Source organism: Mesoplodon bidens (genome assembly GCF_964165515.1).
Source record: "Mesoplodon bidens genome assembly, chromosome: 6".
NCBI classification, from domain to species: Eukaryota; Metazoa; Chordata; class Mammalia; order Artiodactyla; family Ziphiidae; genus Mesoplodon; species Mesoplodon bidens.
The window spans coordinates 40,826,579-40,851,532 of record NC_138162.1 but is presented as its reverse complement, the minus strand read 5'-3'; the positions used below and the strand labels follow the sequence as shown (position 1 = coordinate 40,851,532).

At 42.8% G+C, this 24,954-nt stretch overlaps 1 protein-coding gene across 1 annotated transcript in view; it reads right to left on the bottom strand.

Moving 5' to 3' along the window:
• Positions 1-24,954, bottom strand: part of FBP2 (fructose-bisphosphatase 2) — a 36,640-nt gene extending 11,686 nt beyond the window's left edge. The window contains exons 1-4 of the mRNA XM_081238372.1: positions 24,722-24,954; positions 19,918-20,080; positions 17,739-17,831; positions 6,153-6,293 (exon numbers count right to left, since the gene is read on the bottom strand). Of these exons, the coding sequence (XP_081094498.1) occupies positions 6,153-6,293; positions 17,739-17,831; positions 19,918-20,080; positions 24,722-24,891 (567 nt within the window). The 5' untranslated portion in view covers positions 24,892-24,954. The remainder of the gene's footprint in view (positions 1-6,152; positions 6,294-17,738; positions 17,832-19,917; positions 20,081-24,721) is intronic.

Below are 24,954 nucleotides of genomic sequence, written 5' to 3'. Positions count from 1 at the left end.
ACACATACTCTTAAGGGAACCACTGACAGAAACCGCCCGCCCTGGTCAGGTACCACTCACTTGCATGAGTTATCTTACAACAGAACGACCTGGTAAGGAACATGGATCTAATAAGCTACCGCCAACTGGAAGAATTCAGTAAAGGTCAAAAGGAGAGAGGAGACCCTAGTCCATATATAGATCCTACCAACCTCCCAGAATCCTTCTTGCTGGAATCCTTCTTGGCTGAGTGAGGCAGGCACCACCAGGAAGGACCCTCAGTCAGAATGATGGGTCAGAGACAACCCTGAAACTAATCCCATTACCATAAAACTCAAGACTGTGAGCCACATGGCAGAGCAGTTCTCCTGGGTTCCCTTACCCTGCTGCTCTCCACCTGGGTGCTCCTTCCCAATAAAGTCTCTTGCTTTGTCAGCACGTGTCTCCTTGGACAATTCATTTCCAAATGTTAGACAAGAGCCCACTCTCGGGCCCTGGAAGGGGTCCCCCTTCCTGCAACAATTCAACCAAGCAATTCTCGGACACCAGAAGTGTGTCTGAAATTCAACTCAATTCTGACACTACCTACACAGAGATAGCATCAAATTCTACAAGTTAAGGGTTCAGTCCTAGAAGTCTGCCCTCTTCCGAAGTGGGGACACTTCAGACGCCAGTTCCAAACCCTGGTTGTCACCTATAATTCTGACCGGCCATAAATCAGAGGTTCCCAGGATGAAACCAAGCAGGGCCCTGTGGGGCTCCCAGGCATAGAGGCCTTTCTGTCTCCCATTCCTTGCAGGCAAGACTCCAGCCTCCATGACATTCCCTGAGTTCCAAAGGGCAGATTCGAATAGTTGCTAATTAAGAAAGGAGCAGCCATGAAACCACCTAAGGTAAGATAAAAGGGACCAGAGAAGCTCATCAAGATTAGGAGACCTGACCACCTGAGACCCTGCACAACCCTAATCTTGTCAGCAACCCCACCCTTTTGAAACTTTGAAGAAGAAAGAATGCAAGACTATGACTGCCTTGATCCTTATCACATACCTCTGACCATGAGCCCAGACTATAAGACCTCTCCCTATTCCCCAGGGAGGGGGGCACAGTTCTTGAGGCGCTAGCCTACTGTGTTCCCTCTTTGCCTGGCAAAGAAATAAAGCTTTCTTTCTTCTCCACAACTCTGTCTCCATATTTCTGTTCAGCATCAGTACGCAGGAAAGCCAAGATTTTGGCATCAAGGACCTCTTTCTCAGGTCAGTTAATTTGCTACAGTGGCTCCCAGAACTCAAAGAAGCATTTTACTTACTAGATTACTGGTTTCTTATAAAAGTCTATAACTCAGGAACAGCCAGATGGAAGAGATGCACAGGGAAGTGGTGAAGAGCTCCACTGCCCTCTCCAGGCTCACCTCTCTCCTCAGTCTCAACCCAGAAGCTCTCTGAACCCAGTCCTTTGGGTTTTTATGGAGGCTTCATTATACAGGCATTATAGGCATGATTGATTAAATCGCTTGCAATTGATTCAACCTCCAGTCCCTTTCCCCTCCTCAGAGGCCAGGGGGTGAGATTGAAAGTCCCAACCCTCTAATCACGTGGTTGGGTCCATTAGAAACCAGCCCCCATCTTTAGGAGCCTTCCAAAAGTCACCTCATTATCATAACAAAAGACACCTTTAGCACTCTCAACACTTAGGAAATTCCAAGGGTTTTGGGAGCTGTGAGCCAGGAATCATGGATGAATAACAAATATATGAGGAATATATTTTGGTCATCTTGAACCCATGCACCTCAGATTGGGACTTGAACCCCTGTGCCATAACTCGAACACAGCCTAAACCCAGATTGGGACTTGAACCCACACTGCTAGGACTCAAACCTGGCCAAAACTCAGTCTTCCAACTGAGATCCCACACCTGGTTTCAGGACTTAATGAAGCTCAGGTTCTTGATGTCTCACTGCAGAAAGAATTCAGTGAGAGACAAAGTGATGGGTAAGAAGTGGATTTATTTAGAGAGAAACACACTCCACAGACAGAGTGTGGGCCATCTCAGAAGGTGAGAAAGGAACCAGGGTATGGGGTTGTCAGTTTTTATAGGGGTGGGTAATTTCACAGGTTAATGAGTGGGAGGAGTATTCCAGCTATTTCAGGAAGGGGTGGAGATTTTCAGGAACTGGGCCACCGCCCACTTTTTGATCCTTATGGTCAGTCTTGGAACTGTCATGGCACCTGTGGGTGTGTCATTTAGCTTGCTGATGTGTTACAGTGAGCATATACTGAGGCTCAAGGTCTAGTGGAAGTCGACTTGTCTGCCATCTTGGACCCATTTGGTTTTAATCAGTTTAAGTCATGTCCTTGGGCTATGTCATTCTTTCAAAGGTCGTGCCCTGCCCCCTTCCCTCCTGTTTCGATCTGAATGATCAAATTTATTTTTTTCTTATAAATCACAATTATCGGGCCTCCCTGGTGGCGCAGTGGTTGAGAGTCCGCCTGCCGATGCAGGGGATACGGGTTCGTGCCCCGGTCTGGGAGGATCCCATAAGCCGCGGAGCGGCTGGGCCCGTGAGCCATGGCCGCTGGGCCTGCGCATCCGGAGCCTGTGCTCCGCAACGGGAGAGGCCACAAGAGTGAGAGGCCCGCATACCGCAAAAAGAAAATAAATAAATAAATAAATAAATAAATCACAATTATCACAGCCTGAGTGTGACTCTTGGCTCCACTGCTACTAGCATGACCTTGGGCAAGTTACTTACCCTCTCTGTGCCTCACTTTCCTCGTCTGAAAATGAGAATAATAGTAGGACCTACCCTTACAGGGCTGCTGTGAGGCTTAAATGCATTAATATATGCAAGTTGCCTAGAACAGATACCTATCCACCACTTAATAAGCACTGTCTAACTGTCAGCTACTATTCTGAGAGTATTATTGTAGCAGGGAAGAGCCAAATCAGACTCCATGTTCGATCTGTTTCTTTGACTTTAACCTTTGCTTTTCATTGCTTTTGTTATTATAATCATACATAATGGCCTGCCACAGGGAACCCTTACCATGTGGCTGAATGTTAAACTAAAGTGCCTTTGCTCAGCTCACAGGGAGATAATCTGACCCTGACCACCTGTGAAGAAATTAACACATCCCCTCCCGATGTCATCCAAGACAGGCAAAACTAATGGCCTCTTTACTTCACTTCCTCACCTCCTCCCAGTCTCCGTTCTATAAATGAAACTGGCATCCAGAGCCCGGTAAGACGGTTTCTGGGGGACCCTACCCTGCCATCTTCTCGGTCTGCCGGCTTTCCAAATAAAGTCGCTATTCCTTGTCTCAACACCTTGCCTCCCAACTTATTGGCTGTCTCGCGGCAAGCAGAATGAGCTTGGGCTCAGTAACATTATTGTGAACTACAGATTCCTGCTTCTATGAAAATAAGGAGAAATTAGAGCATCAGTAAACCGACACAGCAATGCGTTTTGCTCTGATGGGTTTATATGTGAAAAATTTAGACTTTAAAAGGTACCAGGGGCTTCCCTGGTGGCGCAGTGGTTGAGAGTCCGTCTGCTGATGCAGGGGACACGGGTTCGTGCCCCGGTCCGGGAGGATCCCACATGCCGCAGAGCAGCTGGGCCTGTGAGCCATGGCCGCTGAGCCTGCGTGTCCGGAGCCTGTGCTCCGCAACGGGAGAGGCCACAATGGTGAGAGGCCCACGTACCGCAAAAAAAAAAAAAAAGAGAAAAAAGAAAAGGTACCAGATGGACTTCCCTGGTGGCGCAGTAGTTAAGAATCTGCCTGCCAACACAGGGGACACAGGTTCAAGCCCTGGTCAAGGAAGATCCCACATGCCACGGAGCAACTAAGCCTGTGCACCACAACTACTAAGCCTGCACTCTAGAGCCTGCAAGCCACAACTACTGAGCCCATGTGACACAACTACTGAAGCCTGTGTGCCTAGAGCCCACGCTCCGCAACAAGAGAAGCCACAGTAATGAGAAGCCCGCGCACCCCAACAAAGAGCAGCCCCTGCTCGCCACAACTAGAGAAAGCCCACAGGCAGCAACGAAGACCCAATGCAGCCAAAAATAAATAAATAAATATTTTTTAAAAAAATAATAAATAAATAAATATTTTAAAAAATAAAAGCTACCAGATTTCCATACCATAAAGTTTAGTTTAACTGTTTTGAAATTTGTAACTCCCTTCCCTCCACTCACATGTGAAACAGGAAAGAAGGGGGCAGGGCACAACCTTTAAAAGAATGACAGAGGGGCTTCCCTGGTGGCACGGTGGTTGAGAGTCCGCCTGCCGATGCAGGGGACACGGGTTCGTGCCCCGGTCCGGGAAGATCCCACATGCCGCGGAGCAGCAGGGCCCGTGAGCCATGGCCGCTGAGCCTGCGCGTCCGGAGCCTGTGCTCCGCAACGGGAGAGGCCACAACAGTGAGAGGCCCGTGTACCGCAAAAAAAAAAAAAAAAAAAGAATGACAGAGCCATTGAGGACACAACAAAAACTGGTTAGAACCAATTAGGCTCAAGATAGCAGAAGACTTGACTTCCAGTGGACCTTGAGCCTCCTTATAGCTCAATGTAATACACCAGCATATGCTAAATGACACACCCACCGGCACCATAACAGTTCCAAGGACAACAAAAGGCCAAAAAGTGGGCAGTGGCCCAATTCCTGGAAATTTCTGCCCCTTCCCCAAAATAGTTGGAATAACCCTCCCACTCGTTAGCCTATGAAATTACTCAGCCCATAAAAAGCTAACCACCCCATATTTCCGGGTCTCTTGCCTTCTGAGATGGCCCACACTCTGTCTGTGGAATATGTTTCTGCTTTGGCCACTCTCATTTTCCAAGACAACCCCATGTCCTGTGGCCAGTCTTGCCTTTTGAGATGGATTATGGAATGTGTATCTCTCTAAGTAAATCCACTTCTCACCTATCACTTTGTCTCTCACTGAATTCTTTCTGCGATAAGACATAAAGAACCTGAGACCTGAGACCTGAGACCAGGTGTGTGATCTCAATTAAAAGATAGTGAGTTCAAGTCCCAATCTGAGTTGTGCGGTTTCACATGCACCAGCATGTAAAATCCTGAAGTGTTTGTCTAAAATGTTTGTTTGATCAGTGCATTATCTCCCTCCACTGCCTAGAATGGTATTTGAGGACACACTAGATGCTCAATAAACATTTGTAATTTCAAATTAAGTTGAAATACTGAACAATAGCTTTTGCTTCATGGAATACTGGAAATTTTGAAATGGACTTTGGTCAAAATTATTTAAGTTTTCACAAGACCTGATTATATTTAGCAAAGTAGTTCACAAGTAATAAGCAAAGCAACCAGCATTTAAAAGAGAAATTCTATAAGTTACACATATTTTCCAAAATTTCTCCTGAACATTTTTAATGTACATTTGCCATGAAGGCTCACCCTTTATTTTTGAACTCTTGTGTCTTTATGCAATTATGTTGTCCTCCCAACAGCGTTGTGCTATCATATTTTTCATCTACCCAGAGGTTGTACTTCTTCCCCTTCTGCTACTGAGCATTTTCTCATTGTGGAAAGTGTGGAGAACAACACAGAATCTGATAAAATAGCTTTCTACCAGTCACTCCTCCCATTGGGAAGAACATGTACAGTAGGGGAAGTCCTCCAAACTGGTGTCCAGTAGGGTAGCCACTAGTCACATGTGGCTAGTTAAGTTAATTAAAAAGAAATAAAATTTAGAAACCCAGTTTCTTAGTCACACTAACCACACTGCAAATGTTCAATGGCACAGGAAGCTAGTGGCCACCGTAACAGACAGTATAGATTACAGAACATAGCCATCATCACAGAAAGTTCTATTGGATGGTGCTACTCTAAAGAATCCATGCTTCTGGCTGGAAATTGCCATCATTGGGATTCTTAAGTCATTGTATTCCCATAAACCGAAGAAGTTGAATGCATTTTTTGGTCATAAATTCCTTAAGAACAGGGCCTGAGTTGCTACAAGTGACTCTGTAGAACCCCTCAAATGCCCTCACTTGAACAGAGGTTCTTAATGTTTTTAGATGATTCTGTTGGCTCTCCAAACTAGACTCTCTGGCCCCAAAAGCAAGTATTAGGAATGACTAGGAAATTATCTCAGAGGACAGGAATTAAAGCACAAAGGCCCATACTGCCTTATTGGGTACCTACTGGGTCAAGCATGAAGAGGTCCACTCCTTGCCCAGTGGAAAGAGCCACCAGTGTTGCACTTCCATAGAGTGCATAGCCCGCAGCTACAATGTTGCGGCCCGGCTGCAGGGCATCCTTTTCAGAAGGCTCATCCTCTGAGGTCTGCAAAAGAGAAAAGGGAAACATTACTGTCTCTGGAGAGAACGCTTTGCCAGAGGCCTGCATTTCAGATCTACTTGAACCACTGAAGGAAACGCAGTTCTAGAATTTCAAGCCACAGCAAATGCATCTGGAGGAAATGCGTTGCCATGTTAATGAACGGTTCTAGCTGAACCATTGCAAAGACCATTCTTGGACTTCTCCCTATTTTCTGAACATATTTGTCTCCATCCTGCCAAGAACAGCATCCCCAAGTGCTAAAACTGCACCTTCTCTTAAAAATCGTAAGCCATGCTCCTTGATGATTATAACGACCAAGGTCATTGAGCTCTGATTTTGCGCAGTACCTCATTCTACATGCACAACAGCACTCCAAGGTAGATACCTTTATGACCTCCATCGTTCAGATGAAGAACTCAGAGCCTGAGCAACTGGATAACTCACCCAACATCAAGAGGAGATGGAGTCAACCCAGGCAGCTGGGCCAAGAGCTCGTCACCGTCCATGCGCTGCCCCTTGAAGACCCTGCCCCTGTCTGTTCCCAAGTCTACGGTTCTGGATGTTTTCTTGAGGAATCCTCTCTCTTTGGCTAGCAGCACTAACAGTGCCAATGGGAGTGGGAATTCAGAGAGACAGGGCAAGGCAGGCATGCTGACGAAGGAAGAGCAAATGTCCTTGATGGAGGGGCAGAGCCACAACTGAGACTGGATTTCACAACCTACTTTTTCAGGTATCTCTTGAAGGGCTCGTCCCTCCCTACTTCCTTGTGATCAAAAGGCAAGGAGGGACTTCCCTGGTGGTGCAGTGGTTAGGATTCCGGCCTTTCACTGCCGTGGCCCGGGTTCAATCTCTGGTCGGGGAACTGAGATCCCGCAAGCCGTGCGGCGCAGCCAAAAATAATAATAAAAAATAAAGCTTTACCTTTAAACCTGTAATCTATTTTGAGGTGATTTTGGTATAAAGTATAAAGTTTAGGTTGAGTTCTTTTTTTTTCCCCTCTGTGGATATACAGTTGCTCCAGCATTAATTGTTGAAAAGACTCCTTCTTCTATTGAATTGTTTTCACAAATTTGTCAGAAATCTGTTAGCCATAAATTGTGTGAAACCATTTTGGGGTTCTCTGTTCTGTTCCATTGAACATGTGTCTATCCCTCTGTTAATATCATATAGTCTTAACTTTTAGAATAAGCTTATCTATATCTACAAAATATCTTGCCAGGATTTTGAGAGAAATTGAGTCAAACCTATTCATATATCAGTTTGGGGAGAATTAACATCCTTTACAATGTTAAGTCTTCCAACCCATGAACATGGTATGTTTCTCCATACAAGACATATTATTTGATTACTTTCATCAGTAATTACTGGTAGAATTACTATTCCTTTTTTTTTTGAGTAACTGTAAATGGTATCATATTTTAAAGTTTAGTTACCATATGTTTATTGCTGATATATAGAAATCCAGTTGATTTTTGTATGTTGATTCTGTATCCTGTGACCTTGCTGAACTCATTTATTAGTTCTAGGAAGCTGGCTTTGGTTTTGGTGTTTGTAGATTCCTTAGGAGTTTTCTACATGGACCATCCTATCGACAGTTTTTCATTCCAATCTGTATGGTTTTATTTCTTTTTCTGGTCTCACTGCCCCAGCTAGCTCTTTCAGCATTATGTTGAATAACAGTGGTGAGATTGGACATCTTTGCCTTGTTCTCGATTTTAGAGAAAAAGCATTTTGTCTTTCACTGTTAAATATAATGTTAGCTGTTGTCTTTTTATAGATGTTCTTTATCAAGTTGAGGGAAGTTTCCCCTCTATTTCTTGCTTTCTGAGAGTTTTTGTTTGTTTGTTTTGTTTTGTTTTATAACTGAGTGTTGAATTTTGTCAAATGGTTGTTCTTCATTGATGGACATAATTCTATGATTTTTCTTCTTTAAGCTTGTTGATGTGGTGGATGACACTGACTAATTTTTGAATATTGAACCAGCTTTCCATCACTGGAGTAAACCCACTTACTCATGGTATATAATTCTTTTTATGCATTGTTGAATTTTATTTGTTGATATTTTGTTGAAGATTTTGCATCTATTCATGAGAGATATTGGTCTGTAGTTTTCCTTTCTGAACTGTCTTCATCTGGTTTTGGTATCTGCGTAATGCTGGCTTTAGAAAATAAACGGGGAAGTATTCCTTTCCCTTCTCTTTTCTAGAAGAGATTGAATAATCTTTAATCATTTGGTATAATTCTCCAGTGAAACCATCTGGGCCTAGAGATATCTCTTTTGAACTCTATTTTCTTAGTAATTATAGGGCTGTTCAAATTATCTGTTTCATACTGAGTGAGTAATAGTAGTGTGCTTTTTAAAGAATTGGTCTACCTCATCTAAGTTATCAAATTTATGTGTATAGAGTTAGTTATAGTATTATATTATCCTTTTGATGTCTCCAAATGTTTTAAAATATCAGAACGACTCTGAGATGAAAAATCTAGTGCATAAACATGTGTTTATCTGATTATTTTCCCAAGAGAAATTCCAAATAATAAAAGTATTGGGTAAAATACTTTTGATACATATTGAAAAGTTGCCATGCAGAATCTAATAAACATAAGATAGTATTGTCTTTTCAACTTGGCCAATTTGATAGGTGGAAAAAAAGACATCTGCTTTAATTTCCATTTTGTATAATTAATAAAATAAATTTTTATACATTTATTGACCATTTTTATTTTTTATTTTGTAAGTTGCCTGTTTGATGTCATTGCTTATTTTTCTATCAGGTTATTCATCTTATTATTGTTAATTTTAATAGCTTTTTACATATGAAAGATATAAATACGTTATATGTTACAAACATTTTCCTCAATTGTCATCTGCCTTTTAATTTTATTTATAGTGTATTTTTTTGCAGTTTTTTTGGTAATTAAACTATTCATTACAGCTTAATTATTTTCTTCTCTTGTCTTTATGTTTAGACAGAATTTCTCCTACATCAAGACAAGATTAGACAAATATTCTACACTTTTTTTTCTGGTTTTATCCCCCACCTCTCCACCAAACTTACAAGCCATCTGTAACTTATTTCAGTGCCTGGAAAAAAGAAACTTTCAACTCTCGTTTTCCCTCCAATATGGTCTTGGAACTCCCAAAATACACTTCATGTTAGTATTCTCCATTGCCATGACACTTTTCTCAAAAATCTCAGAGGAGTTTACAAATGATTTAGTGTTATCTTTCTCAAATCTTTATATTTTTCCCTACTCCACTAAAATCTCTATATTTTTCCCTACTCCCTACTTCCCTGTCACATATAAAGGCAGTGGTGTTTGGTGGTAGAAGGTATGGGAAAGTTGATTATTTTTCTTTTAATTGAGGTCTAAATTACATATAGCAAAGCACACAAGTCTTAACTATACAGTTTGACGAATTTTTACATATATATAGTACATACCGATGTAACTACTAAGATCAATTTATAGAATATTTCCAGCCACCTAGCAGATTCTCTTATACCCTCTTTCGTCACTATCACCTCCCCCAAGGTAACCTCTATTCTGGCCTTTATCATCTGGATGTCAAAAGAATAATTAGTTTTGACTGTTTTGGAACTTCATATAAATGAAATTACAAAGCATGTGTTCTTTTGTATCTGGCTTATGTTTCACAACATATGTCTTTGTGATTTTATCTGTGCTATTGCACATAGCAATAGTTTGTTCTTTTGCATTGCTATGTAGCTTTTTGTCGTGTGACTATATCACAGTTTATTTATCCATTCTTATGTTGATACACTTTTTGATTTTTTTCAGTTTGGGTCTTTTATGAATAATTTGTACACATCTTTTGGCAGACACAGGCACCCATTTATACTGGGTGCACTCCAGGAGTGGACTTGCTGGGCCATAGTGTATCAGTATATGTTTAATACTAGCAGGTGCTGTCAAATTTTTCTGAAGTGTTTGTATCATTTTCTACTCCCACCACCAATATATTAGAATTCCAGTTTCTTCATCTACAGTTGGTATGGTTAGTCTTTTTAATTTTAGCCACTCTGGTTGGGGGCGAGTGGTAAATGATGTCTCAGTGCTGTTTCCATGTCCATTTCCCTGATGACTAATGATGCTGAGCATCTCTCACATGTTTAGTAACCAGCTGGGGAAAAAAATCTCTTTTTTGAAGTTCCTGTTCAAGTCTTTTGCCCATTCCTTTGATCAGATTGACAGTATTTTTTATTGATTTGTAGGAGTTCTTTATTTATTCTGTATATGAGTTCTCTGTTGGATGTATGCATTGAAAATTTTTCCATCTGTCTGTAGTTGCCTTTTTACTCTCTTAATGTTGTCTTTTTTTATTTTTTATTAAAATATAGTTGATTTACAATGTTGTGTTACTTTCTGCTGTACAGCAAAGTGAATCACTTATACATATACATGTATCCACTCTTTTTTAGATTCTATTCCCATATCGGTCATTATTGAGTATTGAGTAGAGTTCCCTGTGCTATATAGCAGGTTCTTATTAGTTATCTATTTTATATATAATAGTGTGTATATGTCAATCCCAATCTCCCAATTTACCCCTCCCTCCCCTTCCCCCTTGGTAACCATAAGTGTGTTTTCTACATCTGTGATCCTATTTCTGTTTTGTAAATAGGTTCATTTGTACCTTTTTTTTAGATTCCACATATAAGTGATATCATATGTTATTTATTTTTGTCTGACTTACTTCACTCAGTATGACAATCTCTAGGTCCATCCTTAATGTTGTCTTTTGATGAACAAAAGTTCTTAGTTTCAATGAAGCCCAGTTTACTAGCCTTTTCCTTCATGGTTAGTACTTTTTATGTCCTGTTTAAAAAACCTTTACCTTCCCCAAAGGCATGAAGATATTCTCCTGTGGTTTTTTTCCTAGGAGCTTTATAACTTTACTTTTTACAGTGAAGTCTCTGGTCTTTAATTAATCTTTGTGTATGGTGTGAAGTAGGAGTCAAGTTCATTTTTTCTCATACTGATATTCACCTGGACCAGCATCACTTATTGAAGAGATCATTCTGTACAAATTAAACTTCAGTATTGCCTTTTCATAAATCAAGCGATCATTCACGTGTGGGTCTATCTCTAGGCTCTCTTTTGTGTTCCACTGGTCTATGTATCCTTATGTCAGTAAAAGAGTAGAATTTTGGTGAGGTTGACTTACCCATAATAATGGGAGATGGGGTCTCCTGACCCTGTAGGGGTGTTAAAACCCACACCCTTGATTTACTCAGATCAACAAGACCAGCTCCTCCCATCAGGACGACTCCCTCAGTCCTCCTCTTAAGCCTCTGGTTTTCAGTTTTCTGTGATTCTGGTCCCCCGCCCCTTACCTTGCGTTTTTTGCTTGTTCATTTCAATGAGCTCAGCCACGAATTTAAAGGATGATATATTGTATCCAAAAGTTCTGGATGTCCTGAAGGGAGAGAGTTTGCACTTTGTCTAATCTGTGACTGTTGGAAATGGAAAATGTCAACTTCAAGAAAAAGGAAAATCATAGAACAGGGAGCTGAAAGCAGTATGGGACGTCTTAAAGGGTGTTTAGCAATGCTCCTCAGAGATAAGGGGAAAAAAAGACTTTTGACAGTTCTCTGACAGTCCTGAAACTTCTATCTTGATGCTTATAGAAAATCACAGAAATTCTGGTCAGAAACAGGTATCATCCCTGGCTTTGACAAGGTTCTAAGAGGCTGTGACAGCCCCGTGAGTTCTCTGAAGCAAGCTGCTCTCTCATTAGATATTGCTTAAGCATCACAAAGCTTTCTCTTCATATCTCATTCATTTCTCAAACTTGCCCCCCTTCTTTAGAAACAGTATCAGAGAAAATCTATGGTTATTTGGACTAGCCTTCAAAGCCTCTGGTTTATTTGAACTTTAAGACAAAATCTCTGTATTCAAAATCACCAAAATTCAAGCGTGAATATCCCATATTATGTATAGTAATATTCTTCTTTTTTTGTTTCAAAGATTTCATTTTTTTGAGAACAGTTTTAGGGTCACAGAAAAATTGTGAGAAGGATACAGAGATTTCCCACATACTCCCTGTCCACACACATGCACAGCCTCCCTCATTATTCCTCTTTGTTTTTAAATCAGTTGGCTTTAAGAAGCTATTAAGACCATCAACAAAATGAAAAAGAAAAAAATATTTGGAGATCATACATAGAATAAGGGATTAATATCCAAAATATACAAAGAACTCACACAACTCAATGGCAAAAAAACAAATGATCTGACTGAATAGACATTTTTCCAAAGAAGGCATACAAAGGGCCAATGGGTATATGAAAAGGTGCTCAACATCACTAATCATCAGGGAAAAATGCAAATCAAAACCACAATGAGGGCTCCCCTGGTGGCTCAGTGGTTGAGAGTCCACCTGCCGATGCAGGGGACACGGGTTCGTGCCCCGGTCCGGGAAGATCCCACATGCCGCAGAACGGCTGGGCCCGTGAGCCATGGTCGCTGAGCCTGTGCGTCCGGAGCCTGTGCTCCACAACGGGAGAGGCCACAACAGTGAGAGGCCCGCGTACCAAAAAAAAAAAAAAAACCACAATGAGATATCACCTCACACCTGTCAGAATGACTAATATCAAAAAGATCAACAATAAAAAGTGTTGGTGAGGATGTGGAGAGAAGGGAATCCTTGGGCACTGATTGTAGGAATGTAAATTGGTGAAGCCACTATGGAAAACAGTATGGAGGTTCTTCCAAAAATTAAATATAGAGCTATATAAGATCCAGCAATTACACTTCTGGATATATACCTGAAGGACATGAAATCACTCTTTCACAGATATATATACATAAAATTCAGCAATGAAAAACAAGGAAATCCTGCCATTCATGACAATATGGATGGACTTTGAGGGCATTATGCTAAGTGAAATAAGTCAGAGAAGGACAAATACTGTATGATCTCACTTACATGTGGACTCTAAAAAAAAACAAAACAAAACTCATAGATACAGAGAACACATTGGTAGTTTCCAGAAGCAAGGGGTGGGGTAGGTGAAATGAGTGAAGGTGGTCAAAGGTACAGACTTCCAATTATAAGATGAGTAAGTGGTGGGGATGTAATATACGGCATCAGGACTAGAGTTAATAATACCATGTTGTCACACTTTCTTCTCAACTGCTCATGGAACATAATCCAGGATAGATCATACCTTGGATCACAAATCAAGCCTTGGTAAATTTAAGAAAATTGAAATCATATCAACTATCTTTTCTGACCACAATGCTATGAGACTAGATATCAATTACAGGAAAAAATCTGTACAAAAATACAAATACATGGAGGCTACACAATACACTAATTAATAACCAAGAGATCACTGAGGAAATCAAAAAACACTGAGAAACAAATGACAATGAAAACAAGACAACCCAATACCTATGGGATGCAGCAAAAGCAGTTCTAAGAGGGAAGTTTATAGCCATACAATCCTACCTCAAGAAAAATGAAACATCTCAAATAAACAACCTAACCTTACACCTAAAGCAATTAGAGAAAGAAGAACAAAAAAACCCCAAAGTTAGAAGAAGGAAAGAAATCATAAAGATCAGATCAGACATAATTGAAAAAGACATGAAGGAAACAATAGCTAAGAGCAGTAAAACTAAAAGCTGGTTCTTTGAGAAGATAAACAAAACTGATAAACCATTAACCAGACTCATCAAGAAAAAAAAGGGAGATGAATCAAATCAATAGAGTTAGAAATGAAAAAGGAGAAGTAACAACTGACACTGCAGAAATACAAATGATCATGAGAGATTACTACAAGTAACTATATGCCAATAAAATGGACAACCTGGAAGAAATGGACACAGTCTTAGAAGGGCACAACATTCCAAGACTGAAGCAAGAAGAAATAGGAAATATAAACAGACCAATCACAAACACTGAAATTGGAACTGTGATTAAAAATCTTCCAACAAACAAAAGCCCAGGACCAGATGGCTTCACAGGCACATTCTATCAAATATTTAGAGAAGAGCTAACACCTATCCTTCTCAAACTCTTCCAAAATATAGCAAAGGGAGGAACACTACCAACCTCATTCGACAAGGCCACCATCACCCTGATACCAAAACAAGACAAAGATGCCACAAAGAAAGAAAACTACAGGCCAACATCACTGATGAACATAGATGCAAAAATCTTCAACAAAATACTAGCAAACAAAATCCAGCAGCACATTAAAAGGATCATACACCATGATCAAGTAGGGTTTATCCCAGGAATGCAAGAATTCTTCAATATATGCAAACCAATCAATGTGATACACAATATTAACAAATTGATGGAGAAAAACCATATGATCATCTCAACAGATGCAGAAAAAGCTTTCAACAAAATTCAACACCCATTTATGATAAAAATCTTCCAGAAAGTAGGCAGAGAGGGAAATTACCTCAACATAATAAAGGCCGTATATGACAAACCTACAGCCAACATCATTCTTAACAGTGAAAAACTGAAACCATTTCCACTAAGATCAGGAACAAGACAAGGTTGCCCACTCTCACCACTATTATTCAACATAGTTTTGGAAGTTTTAGCCACAGCAATCAGAGAAGAAAAAGAAATCAAAGGAATCCAAATCGGAAAAGAAGAAGTAAAGCTGTCACTGTTTTCAGATGACAAGGTAATATACACAGAGAATCCTAAAGACGTTACCAGAAAACTACTAGAGCTAATCAATGAATTTGGTAAAGTAGCAGGATAAAAAATTAATGCACAGAAATCTGTTGCGCTCCTATACACCAATGATGAAAAACCTGAAAGAGAAATTAAGGAAACACTCCCATTTACCATTGCAACAAAAAGAATAAAATACCTTGTAATAAGCTTACCTAAGGAGACAAAAGACCTGTATGAAGAAAACTATAAGACACTGATGAAAGAAATTAAAGATGATACAAACAGATGGACAGATGTACCATGTTCTTGGATTGGAAGAACTAACATTGTGAAAATGACTATACTACCCAAAGCAATCTACACATTCAATGCAATCCTTATCAAACTACCAATGGCATTTTTCACAGAACTAGAACAAAATATTTCACAATTTGTATGGAAACACAAAAGACCCCAAATAGCCAAAGCAATCTTGAGAACGAAAAACAGAGCTGGAGGAATCAGGCTCCCTGACTTCAGACTATACTACAAAGCTACAGTAATCAAAACAGTATGGTACTGGCACAAAAACAGAAATATAGGTCAATGGAACAGCATTGAAAGCCCAGAGATAAACCCATGCACATATGGTCATCTTATCTTTGATAAAGGAGGCAAGAATATACAATGGACAAAAGACAGCCTCTTCAGTAAGTGGTGCTGGGAAAACTGGACAGCTACATGTAAAAGAATGAAATTAGAACACTCCCTAACACCATGCACAAAAATAAACTCAAAATGGATTAAAGACCTAAATGTAGGACCAGACACTATAAAACTCTTAAGGGAAAACATAGGCAGAACACTCTATGACATAAATCACAGCAAGATCCTTTTTGACCCACCTCCTAGAGAAATGGAAATAAAAACAAAAATAAACAAATGGGACCTAATGAAACTTAAAAGCTTTTGTACACCAAAGGAAAACATAAACAAGACGAAAAGACAACCCTCAGAATGGGAGAAAATACTTGTAAATGAAGCAAGTGACAAAGGACTAATCTCCAAAATTTACAAGCAGCTCATGCAGCTCAATATTAAAAAAACAAACAACCCAATCCAAAAATGGGCAGAAGACCTAAATAGACATTTCTCCAAAGAAGATATACAGACAGGCAACAAACACATGAAAGAATGCTCAACATCACTAATCATTAGAGAAATGCAAATCAAAACTACAATGACATATCACCTCACACCAGTCAGAATGGCCATGATCAAAAAATCTAGAAACAATAAATGCTGGAGAAGGTGTGGAGAAAAGGGAACCCTCTTGCACTGTTGGTGGCAATGTAAATTGATACAGCCACTATGGAGAACAGTATGGAGGTTCCTTAAAAAACTATAAATAGAACTACCATACGACCCAGAAATCCCACTACTGGGCATATACCTTGAGAAAACGATAATTCAAAAAGAGTCGTGTACCACAATGTTCATTGCAGCTCTATTTACAATAGCCAGGAAGCAACCTAAGTGTCCTTCGACAGATGAATGGATAAAGAAGATGTGGCGCATATATACAATGTAATATTACTCAGCCATAAAAAGAAACGAAATTGAGTTATTTGTAGTGAGGTGGATGGACCTAGAGTCTGTCATACAGGCTGAAGTAAGTCAGAAGAGAAAAACAATACTGTATGCTAACACATATATATGGAATCTAAAAAAAAAGAAAATGGTTCTGAAGAACCTAGGGGCACGACAGGAATAGAGACACAGATGTAGAGAATGGACTTGAGGACATAGGGAGTGGGAAGGGTAAGCTGAGATGAAGTGAGAGAGTGGCATGGACTTATATATACTATCAAATGTGAAATAGATAGCTAGTGGGAAGCAGCCGCATAGCACAGGGAGATCAGCTCGATGCTTTGTGTCCACGTAGAGGGGTGGGATAGGGATGGTGGGAGGGAGATGCAAGAGGGAGGAGATATAGGGATATATGTATATGTATAGCTGATTCACTTTGTTATAAAGCAGAAACTAACACACCATTTTAAAGCAATTGTACTCCAATAAAGATGTTTAAAAAAAATACTGTATTGTCTATTTGAAAGTGGCTGTGAGAGTAGATCTTAAAAGTCCTCATCACACACACACACACACACACTCACACACACACACTCACACACACACACAAATTGTAACTATGTGTGGGGATGGATGTTGACCGTTTCAGTGAATTTTGCCAACAGCCTAAGTGAGCCTGGAAGCGAATTCTTCTCAATAGGATGCCAGGCTGGGTGACACCAAGATTTTGGCCTTACAAGACAGAGAACCCAGCCATGCCTGCCAAACTTCTGACCCAAGAACTGGGTGATAATTAATGGAGGTTGTTTTAAGCCTCTAAATGTGTGGTGAATTATTACAGCAGCAACAGAAAGCAAACGCAGTAAGATTTAGGATACACAAGCAAGGAACAGAGGGACTTTCAGGTGCCACCTGGAACCTAATTTCACATCTGGCATTTGTGTTGCCTCCAGATTTTCAAAACAAGGCCCCATCTATCAGCTCACCCTCCCTTCCTAGGAACACCGAGAACAGGACTGAAGGAAATGACCGATTCGGGTATTCCATGAGGAGCCCAAGCCAGAGCGAGGTTCATGGCTTGCCTGCCACGGTGTGTCTGGTTAGTGGGAGGACCGAGGTTAGAACTCCAGACTCGTGGCTCCCAGCCCAGGAACGTTTGAAGCCACCAGAGGAAGGAGGTGTTAAAGAGCATACTGTTTACTCACCTTTCTGTAGATGGCAAATATGGTTCCGATGGAGGCCAGGCAGTCGATGTTCGAAGATCCATCCAGTGGGTCAAAGCAGACCACGTATTTCCCCTACATGCACAGAGGGCGGAACACCTGATCAGGTCACCTTCTGAGCAACACACTCTGTGTACGTGGCTGTGTGTGGCAGACAACACTACACCAAAAGCAATTCAGAGCAAAGGGATATCCTCGTCAAAAAATGCAATTACTTAAGGAGTGCAGAGTGTATCAGCATACATTAACTGCGCAGCTCAGAGCCCGCCGGCCCATAAACAGATTAGTTGACACCCACAGTGGGTGATGGAGGTCCCACCCACCTCCAAATAGCTCTCCTCCCACCTGCCCTGGCTCCGCCCTCCCCTCCTACCTGGGACCAGTGGGGACTTAGAGCTGCTGAGGGTGTGAGAGGAAACCAGGTCTGAAATGGGCACCTTGCAGGGAAGAGGTGGAGAAGCTGAAGACGACCTTGGACAAGCTTTACCCACGTCCACAGTAAGGTTGGCTGTTGATTTACTGATACTTCTGAGCCTCTCCCCAGACAGGCTTTTTTCATTTTAGCACATTTTTACTGAAAGAAAATCTCAGAACAACGTCCCAGGGCCTCTGGGTCTGTCTTATTAAAGTAGCTGGTATGTATGACTACATCAGGAGAATAAAAATACTCCTCTGGGTTTTGCTGCATCCACCCATCTTGCTGATGTGAAGACCAGAGACAGAGTAGGTGGGGTCTTGAGATACCATGTCCCTCATGCCCACTCACGCTGCTGTCACCGGCAGCCCGGGGGAAAGGAAACACCAGACACTTTTTACAGGCCTCCTATGTGCAAGGTTCTGTGAGAGCCTTAGTGATGGGGACTGGGGTGTCCTGGCTAATTAAACACTGGTAATCAAGCATCAAGTAAAATGGGAGTCATTTTTCCCACCACTAAACTACTTTCCCCTGACTTTCCAATGAGTAATGCCCTAGCTTAATGTGAGCTTTCTTCCTTTCTTTCTTCCTTTTCTCCTTTCTTTTTTCCTTGTTCAACAGGAGGTGAAGCAGGGAGGGCAGTGGAATTCATAAACTTGGAAATTCCCCATTCTCCCTGTAGATAAGCCAATTCAGCCCATTCACTTCACACATGCGTGCATTCAACAGATATTTGTTGAACATCAAGCATATGCTGGAGAAGGTCCACGAGCTGATGTGGGAACAAGCAAGGAGTATTCAAGGACCAGCGTGAAGACCTGTGTAGCTCAGGCCAATGGGGAAAGAAAACGTGAGATTTGATCAGAGAGATAATCAAGGGTCATATCGGTGGAAGTTGAAAGTTGAAAATAATAGGTGTGACTTAGCCTAATTATGTGAGACAACAAGTATAATGTGCTTTGGCACAGTCCCCACCACACAGCAAGTGTTCAATAAATTTGGCTTTACTTTTTCCATTCTTTCAGCTAATCACAAGGAAATGGCACCTTGTCCCCAGGACCCACTGTACAAAACAAGGGCTAACAGTCTTAGCATTTATTTGGCATTACTGTACAGCAGCTGAATATGGGTTGAAATTTTTGGCCACCAGCTTTTTTTTTTTTAAATAAAATGTGAAAACATAGTGAATACAGACCCCCCCCCAGTCATGCCTTGCACTAACCAAGTTTACCATTGCATTAAGGCCAGAGCAACGATCTTTATGAATTCTTTTATGTTTTAGTCTAACAGTTTGTCAGGCATGAAGGAATCTCTGCTGAAACAAAACCCCCTTGGGGAAGGGGCTGGGAGTATAGTGGGGATGAGAAGATTAAGAGACGCTACAGTACCACAGGAACTCTACTTTTTACCGGACGGGATTTTCAAGCGCTCCAAAATGTTGGGACTTGTTACCAGTACAGTAAGTGAAAACCCATGATGAGCCCCATCCACTGAGAAGTTACGGTAAAGCACTCTGATTTATTTCCTGAATGAATCACTGCCCTATTACAGAGTCTGTGTGACTAGACAGCATAAGGATTCCAACTAAAGAGGCATGAAATCCCTTGTTTGTTTCCAGAAAATAAAAAATTAAGCAATAGAGGAAAATATCAGAAATTTAAAAAAGCAAGGCAACCAGAGTTTTCCCAACTCAGTTTCGCCCTCTACTGGTGAGTAGAGGAACTTCAGCAAGGCTGCCACACTCACCCTCCTCTCCTGGGCGGTGATAAGTGCGTCTTTATTCTCTTCCGAGACCAGGACGCAGGTGCTGTAGGAGGACTGGAGCATGTTGATGACCAGGGAATTGGATAACACGTCCAGTTTCTTCACCTCATCCCCTGTCACGTTCACGCTTCCCGCGATTCCGTACCTAAGAAGACAAAAGGCTGGAGGAAATCAGGAAGGGAGCCTGGACTCCAGCAAAGATGCCCAGACTCCAAGATACCGCCCCTGCATCCCTCTTTTCCCTTCATGGCTCCAGAGTCTCCAAATTATAAATACGACCAAGTGCGTCCTGTCTCACAGCGCTGGTTCTTACTCTTGCTTCCTTTACACCTCAGGGATATTGTCCTAAGTCCCTCGTCGTCCCAGTAACACTAACCAGAATTCAATCCTACTAACGAGCAACCCTGCCCCCGGCCCTGGGAGAGAGAATTCATAAAGTCAGACACATCGCCGTAATTAATAACTCTAAAAAGTAAAGGACCGTGGCTTTCCAGCCCCGGAATTTCTAGTATTTGTTGATTATCCTCAAATAGTGGCCTGCTGGGCTGAATTAAAATTTGCTCTGCTGTAGCTTGGTATTACTTGAATAAGAAGGAAAGTGGGGGACAGACTTAACTAGTTTAATTTGATTCTTTACCACCATTCCAAGCAATGTAAGAATGAACACTACTGTAAGAATTCTATCTGGAGGCTTTGTGTTTTAGAGGATTGCTATGCAAAGGTCTCCAGGGAATTCCCTGGGGGTCCCGTGGTTAGGACTCAGCACTTTCACTTCCCCAGGCCCGGGCTTGACCCCTGGTTGGGGAACTAAGATCCCGAAAGCTGCGTGGCTCGGCCAAAAAAAAAAAGTCTCCAGCTCACACCCTTGTGGGTGGGATCCTTCTAAAATCAGTCAGATCACCCCTGTCTCTCCCAGAGTCCCCAGGTCCTCTTTGGGTTTCAGGCTGCACCAAGGAAGGCCTGGTCCCACACTGGCCTTGCCTCTTGGCCCTCTCACCCTCAGTCTCAGCCTCTGGAGCCCAACGGGCACACACCTGCCTTACACAGATCCCTGGGTTCCCTGTCCCCCACCCCCCAAGCTCTTCTCTCCGTGAGCCACATGGCTACCACCCCCCTCAAGCCCTTCTCATGCCAACAGCCACCAAGGTCCTGAGGCCACCAGCACCCAGCAAGCTGCTTCTCTCCTCTCCCCCTTCACTCATGGTATCCCCCACCACGGGAGTGCTTTCTGCCCACAGACCGCTTTCTTCTACTTGCCCTCCTAACCTCTTCCAGAAGCTTCCCTGGTGCCATACACACCAGATACAGCCTTGTCAGCCCTTCCAGAGCAGCTCACAATCTGTTTGTGGGAATGTCCTTCCTGCTAGATTATCTGCTCACCGAAGGCAAGAGCTGTGACTCACTGTACTTGTTTCCACGGTGCTCAGATGCTCAATATATGTTCACTGAATTATGAAGAATGGATCGCAGGAAAGTAATTCCCCCCCTCTCCTTTTTGTTAACGCCATTTATTTGTTGAAGCAATCCTCAGGCGGCTCTAACAGGTAGCCAGGGTTGAGATCCACTGATTCACCCTAAGCCGGGGCGGGGGACAGCTCATTTCCCACCCTTTTCCCTTATTGACAGATCCCCCACAGATCCCCCCATCACTTGATGTCTGATGTGATGAGATCTGCCTTGGAAAACAATACTGGTGGCCTCACCTCAAAGACTGTACCTTCTGGTTCAAAATAAAAGCAAACAAACACACAACAGCAACCACAAAACTGGGTTATGTTGCATCAGAATTTAAAGGGTCCACAAACCCAATCCTGTTGTTTAACTGGCATCTGGATACGGCTTCTACCAGAGAATGAAGAGCTGGGGTGCCCGAGGCCTGTGGATGTTGGAGAAACAGGCTCTCTGTCCTGTGCTTTGCAAACACTTCCTCCACCTCCACACAAACCCCGCCCTTATCCCCGCCCCTCAACCCACCCTCTGCACCCCCCGCTGCATGTGCGGAGCATTCTTCTCTGCCTACCCCCTCCCACCATCCACACACCTCCTTTCAGAAAGAATGAAAGATCATCACAATGAGATCTAATTGCCTGACAACTGCTCCAAGTTAGATCATGGGCAGAAAAGTGCTTTTTAACCCGTAAGACAGTATTTTTTAGATCTTAACTAACATGTAAGCTCTACTGGTAATTTTTTAATGGATTGTTCTGCTGTTTTGACATTTAAAAGCCATGGAGAGGATTCCAGGGGTGGTATTCTAGCATTCCCTTCTTCCTACAGCAAGAAGCAGAGAAAAATATGAGACTTTCTGATCCGTTTTGCATTTATCGAGCAGGTGCCTAGAAATGTCTTCCCAAAAAGAGGAAGCAAAGGAATGAGGGGCTTGAGGTCCCCTAAATGGGAAAGTGGCAGGAATATGTTAAAGTCCCATTTTCATGAGCAGAATTGCTCTGGGATAGGATGCAACCTTTGAGCTCTTGGAGAAGCAATTCCAGGGTCCTCTTAAAATTATCTCCGCATCTTATTAGAAAGAAGAAATTTCCAGCCAATGGACTTCTCCCACTGACACTTTGGGTATCTATTACAGAGGCACCCAGGGAAGGATGCCGCCTGAATTGGCAAAATACGTGGTCTCTGCCTTAACGGAGGACACCTGCCTCAGCCTCCGAGAAAACGCGAAATCCTGACGTCTTGTTTCCACGGGCTGCGCCTGCCACCTAGTGGTGGGTCAGCGATATCGCCCTGTTAGCCGGCAAATTTCCCCAGGTTCGGGCTTGGAACCACAGTAATAAAGATCATTTATTACGGGGCTGGCACTGTCGAAATCATCATCACATGGACCTACTAAGCCTTACAACTAGCCCTACGAGTTAGGTGCTATTAGTATCCAATCCGTTTTACACTTTTACAGGCCCTAACGAGAGCAGATCATTGACCATGATCACATGGCACAAAAAACCAAGTCAGAGGGCTTCCCTGGTGGCGCAGTGGTTGAGAATCTGCCTGCCAATGCAGGGGACACGGGTTCGAGCCCTGGTCTGGGAAGGTCCCACATGCCGCGTAGCAACTGGGCCCGTGAGCCACGGCTACTGAGCCTGCGTGTCTGGAGCCTGTGCTCTGCAGCAGGAGAGGCTGCGGCAGTGAGAGGCCCACGCACCGTGAAGAGTGGCCCCCGCTCGACGCAACTAGAGAAAGCCCTCGCACAGAAATGAAGACTCAACACAGCCAAAAGAATAACTAACTAACTAACTAAATAAATTTATTTAAAAAAAAAAAAAAAAACCAAGTCAGAGGAGCACCTGAATTATCCAGTCGCTGAGTCCGCATCCTCTGGACACTCCATGGCCACAAAGTCAGAGTTCTGCAGCGATTAGCACAAACCCACCACAGCAGCCCCTGCCCAGCCCAGCCCCCCTGCACTGGGGAGCCCATTAACATGGGGAACACTGAGAGGTCAGCAGGCAACCCAGGAAACTGCTCTATGCGTAGCCCAGCTCACCACCAGATAGGAGCAGAACAGAGGCAAGTAGCTGTGTCTCAGGTTCATGAAGGTCTTTAAAGGTAGAGCTGGCCATTACTGCCAGATGAGGTACTCATACAGTTATAGCAATACACAGAGAGGGGGAAAACCAGTCATAATCGCCTTTAACTTGGAGCTCCTTACTGAGTCACCAAGCATTATATAAATAAAGTCTGTAATTATCACATTTTTTTGTGTGTTAAAAGTACTAAGTTGGGGCCTCCCTGGTGGCGCAGTGGTTGAGAATCTGCCTGCCGATGCAGGGGACACGGGTTCGTGCCCCAGTCCGGGAAGATCCCACATGCCACAGAGCGGCTGAGCCCGTGAGCCATGGCCGCTGAGCCTGCGCGTCCGGAGCCTGTGCTCCGCAACAGGAGAGGCCACAACAGTGAGAGGCCCGCGTATCACACACACACACACAAAACAAGTTGTTAGAATAAATATTTCAAATTATTGGACTTCGTTATTTCTTCATTTTGGAATAATAATAATAATAACAACAATGGGTCTGTTCATCTTCTGAGAGGACCTCCACTGCAATTGCTACCAGGAAAATGGAAGCCCAAAGAAAGACTGCTTCTTTTCACCACAGACTTAAACTGGACCCTTGGCTCTGAGGATCGGCATCTGTAGCATGAACTTGGGTAAAGCACCAAGAGAGCAAAGTGGAAAAACACTCTGCATTCCCTCCTCCCCCCGGGCCCAGCACCTCCCAGCTTCCTGCACACCTGAGTCACAGAGAAGAAATAAAATATTGTTTTAAAAGCAAAAGACTCTTTTTGATGGTGAGAAAGGAGATGGACAACGGGCCCTGGGATTCAGTAAATGATTTCTACCTCCTAATGACTATGATGGGCAAAGGTCATGGTAATAAAACGCTCATATCTGCAAAGGGCGTCAAGCGCCCTCTCAAGTCTCCTGGCGATTGCTTTGTGCCAGTGAGAATGCAAACACAAGTCACTATAACTCAGGATATGTTTCAATGGAGCAAGCCCCTGAGCTTGTTATCATTATAATACATGGTAACTGGGAAAATTATATATTTTTTCTCCATAGCATGTCTCCAAGTATTTTGTTTCTTTCTTGAAACAAGTCTAAGGCCCCTTTATCAAAGGACACCTGGCAGAAAGTTTAAAGGCAACTTCCCTCCAGGGCACACGGGCTAATACTTCTGAGTCCGTTTCGGCCCAAGCACCTACAGCTCTGCCCACCCGCACCTGGGCCCCCCGTCGCTGCGTGTCGCCGGGGTGGGAGGGTGGGTAGACTCACAGATGGGCCAGGCCAGCCTTGCGCACGGCCGAGGAGATGGCTTTGATGGCCGTCAGCATGGAGTTGAGCAGCTGTGTGAGCTCTCCGGTGCCTTTGGCCTGACGCCCCTTTTCCATAACGTAGCGGGTCAGGGTGAGCATATCCGTTGCGAAGGGGCTTCTGTCCCCCATTGTGGCGGGTAGTTTTTCAAATCCTTTTCTCCCTGCAGAAGAAAGCCTTATCTCTAAGGGCTG